Raw genomic sequence first — 3,785 nt, 5'->3', positions numbered from 1 at the left:
GGGCCTATGTGAACCCACAGGAGGGTTTGTACACTAGCTACACCAGCAACGGTGAGGGGAGTAGAGAAGGTCCCGCAGGAAGAGAGGCCTGAAATAAAACAGGCAAACTGAGCAACTAGATAAACAGTGAGGGAACAGTATTCTAGGCCACAGGAGTAGCATGTGCAGAGGCCTATAGGTGAGTGAGAGCATGAATATTCAGGGGGAAAAAGGATCATTGTGATTGGAGCATAAAACATAAAAGTGGGAGCAGTGTGGATGCTGATGGAGAGATGGGAAGGCCCCATACACCCAGCAGCTCACGTCAGCTGAGTACTGGTACGAACCCAGCGCTTAGTTTTATGTGCATGGTTTCACTTATTATTCACAACAACCTAGGAAGTAGTTACTATTATTCTCTCCACCTTTAAAAATAAGGGAACTGTGGCTTGGTAAATTCATATGACTGGCCTGTGATCATCATTCTATAGTTAATTAATGAGAGTACCAGAATTTGAACCCAGGCAGTCTGTTCTTTCTACTGTAAGAACAGTACAAAAGACATTAATATACTCATTAGCTAGATTCTTCTAGATTTGTGAATTGTCAGTATTTTTCCATAAGCAATCCCCAGGATTAAGTGATAGAATTAAATGACATAATTAAGTTAGAGTTGTGGAATCACTGCTCAAAACCCAATCTTGCCCTGAGTGGTGTGGCTCGGTGGGTTGAGCATGGTTCTGCAAAGCGAAAGGTCACTGGTTTGATTCCCAGTCAGGGCACATGTCTGGGTTGCAGGCCTGCTCCCCGGTTTGGGGCTCTTGCGAGAGGCAACTATTCAACATTGATGTTTCTCTCCCTTACTCTCTCCCTTCCCCTCTCTCTAAAAATAAATAAATAAATAATTTTTTTTTTTTTGAAAAGTTAAAAATTCCTTAATTTTTTATTCCTGGTACCACTACCACAATTTACAGGGCAATATACCTGATGTAATGAAAAGAAAAAGAAAAAGACAAAGCTACAACAGATAAAAGACCTCAGGAATGTACATCTAATTGACACTACATTGCATTAATCAATAGCTGCACTTTTTGTAAACTGTGGCTATGACAGTCCTGAACAAGAAGGGTTTTTCCTGTTTAAGCTGCAGTAACTTTTCTGACTATGGATCATCGTTCCTCCTGTGGCAGATTTTTACAGTTCCTCTAATGCATTTGGGACGACTGTCTCAAAGTAACCTGCAGCTTTCCTGACAACTCCTCGCTCTCTCTCCTGCTAAGAACTGTAGCCCTTTTCTGCTGAGTTTTTAGAACCTTCTGCTACCATATCCACCACTTCCACCACCAGATCCATAACCACCACCATAGGGGCTGCCCGAGCTTCTTCCACCAAAACTGCCCCCCCCTTTCATGGGTCCATAATTTGACTGCTGTTGTCCACTGTAATTTCCAAAATCATTATAGTTCCCACCACCACCGTAGTTCCCACCAAAATTCCCCCCTTTGTTGTAACCATCATAGCCTCCACCGCCACCATATCCACCACCTTGGTTCCCATACCCTGGTCCACCGCCATAGCCTCCTCTACTACTATAACCAGGACCACTGCCGTAGTTGCCACCATCACCTCCAAATCCATTATATCCACCATCACCTCCTCCATAACTACCTCTGCTGCCACCTCCACCATAGCCTCCTCTTCCACCAAAGTTTCCACCACGGCCAAAGTTACCTCCACCACCTCCAAAGTTTCCTCCACGGCCCATAAAGTTGCCAGATCCACCTCCACGGCCTCTCTGCGATCCAGCAGACTGCATTTCTTGTTTAGAAAGGGCCTTTTTCACTTCACAATTATGCCCATTAATAGTGTGGTATTTCTGAACAACAATTTTATCAACTGTATCATGATCATCAAAAGTTACAAAAGCAAATCCTCTTTTTTTCCCACGCTGCCTATCTTCCATAACTTCTATGGTTTCAATCTTGCCATACTTTTCAAAGTAGTCTCTCAAATTATATTCTTCTGTATCTTCTTTAATACCTCCAACAAAAATTTTCTTCACTGTTAGATGGGCACCAGGCTTTACAGAATCCTCTCTAGAAACAGCTCTCTTTGGTTCCACTACACGCCCATCAACCTTGTGTGGTCGAGCACACATTGCGGCATCCACCTCTTCAACACAAGAGTAAGTCACAAAACCAAAGCCCCGGGAACGTTTTGTTTGGGGGTCTCTCATCACCACACAATCTGTGAGTGTGCCCCATTTCTCAAAATGTTCTCTTAAACTATCGTCTGTAGTTTCAAAGCTCAAACCACCAATAAACAGTTTTCTCAACTGCTCTGGTTCCTTTGGATCGTGGCCCTCCATTTTGAGATCGGACTCGCCTCTTCCAACTCGAGTTCAATATATCAATAAATAATTTTTTAAAAACCCAAATCTTAACCAAGCTCACTGAATCACAATGCTTTATACTTTGGTTAAAAGAATTACTAATTAATATTAGAATTTAATTATATAACTCATTCCTCTATTCCTTCAGTAATGAAGTCACCATTTATTTATTGAGTACCTAGTATGTCCTAACACTGTTGTAGACACTAGGAATGAATGAGTGAACAAAAATATACAAACATTCTTGTCTCCACAGAATCTGCATTTCTAATGAGGAGAGTGAGGAAGTTAAAATTAACAACAAAAAAAGAATAAACAGAATTAGGGTTTCTTTTTACAAACAGAACTTTTTAATCTTAATATAGTTAAATATATCCATATTTTTATGTGTTCTATTTAAGAATATTTTCCCTAACAAAGTCTAAAAGATATTTATTTTCTACTACAATTATTTCCCAATGTTTTATTTTACAATATATAAAGCTACGGAAATATCGTAAGAACAGTACAAAGAACACTAATATATTCATTAGCTAGATTCACCTAGATTTGTGAGTTGTCAATATTTTCCCATATGTAAAAATGTTTATTACAACTATTATTAGTTCTATGAACCATTTGGAAATAAGCGGCAGACATTGAACACTTTACCCTTAAATTGTTTAGTAGGTGTTTCCCACATTCTTCTCCCAACAACAATGCAACTGCAATATTCAAGAAATGTTATACTGTTTTGTTATACAGTATGTATTTCATATTCTAATTTTTACAGTTGTGTTAATAATGTCTTATATAGCATACAAATATATGTATATTTGGATTCAAGGTCCAATCAGGGATCACGTATTGCATTTACTTGTCGTGATCCTTAAAGCTTCTTTAATCTCATACCCTAGCCTCTTTTTTGTCTTTTCTGAAAATGACAGCCTTTAAGAATCGAGACCAATTATTTTGCAGAATGTTTCTCTATAAGGATTGTTCTGATTGTTTCCCCTGTTTAGATTCAAGCTGGTATTTGGTCCGGATCTTACTGGCAGTCACAGGTCCCTGATAAAAGTTCCCATCTCCTCTGGTACTTCTATTAAAAACTCAAGTTCCTTTTCAGTCATCCCATTAATAGTGGCACAGGTTAAATTACTGTAACAGAGACTCAAAAATTTGGGGTTAAACAAGATAGATTTTAATTTCTCTCTCACATAATAGTCCACAGGCAAACAGTCCGCAGTCCTGGTAGAGTGGCTCTGCTCCATAGAGTCATCCAGGAACCCAGGGTCCTTCTATCCTATTGCTCCACCATTGTCATCCTCCACATTTGTTCTTCTCAAGGGCAAAGCTGCCTCACTAGCACCACATCTGAATTTCAGCTCGCAGGATGGGGGAGGAGGGTACAGTCCATGTGGCTTCCTCTTTTTAA

General features: G+C 39.8%; 1 protein-coding gene across 1 annotated transcript; it reads right to left on the bottom strand.

Annotated features, from left to right (window-relative positions):
* Positions 1 to 884: 884 nt before the first annotated feature.
* On the bottom strand, positions 885 to 2,381 carry LOC129074866 (heterogeneous nuclear ribonucleoprotein A3-like). Its single transcript, XM_054578759.1, has one exon. The coding sequence runs from the start codon at positions 2,345 to 2,347 to the stop codon at positions 1,286 to 1,288; it is 1,062 nt and encodes a 353-aa protein (XP_054434734.1). The 5' UTR covers positions 2,348 to 2,381; the 3' UTR covers positions 885 to 1,285.
* Positions 2,382 to 3,785: the final 1,404 nt, after the last annotated feature.

The sequence above is a fragment of the Pteronotus mesoamericanus genome, unplaced genomic scaffold, assembly GCF_021234165.1.
Source record: "Pteronotus mesoamericanus isolate MK-2021 breed Mesoamerican mustached bat unplaced genomic scaffold, CSHL_Meso_final contig_502, whole genome shotgun sequence".
Taxonomy (NCBI): domain Eukaryota; kingdom Metazoa; phylum Chordata; class Mammalia; order Chiroptera; family Mormoopidae; genus Pteronotus; species Pteronotus mesoamericanus.
The sequence above is the reverse complement of the archived record's forward strand: the minus strand, read 5'-3'. Positions and strand labels throughout refer to the sequence as shown.

Bases quoted from the DNA above. Each gene is read 5' to 3' on its own strand.
- LOC129074866 (XM_054578759.1), bottom strand. From the start codon at position 2,347: ATGGAGGGCCACGATCCAAAGGAACCAGAGCAGTTGAGAAAACTGTTT.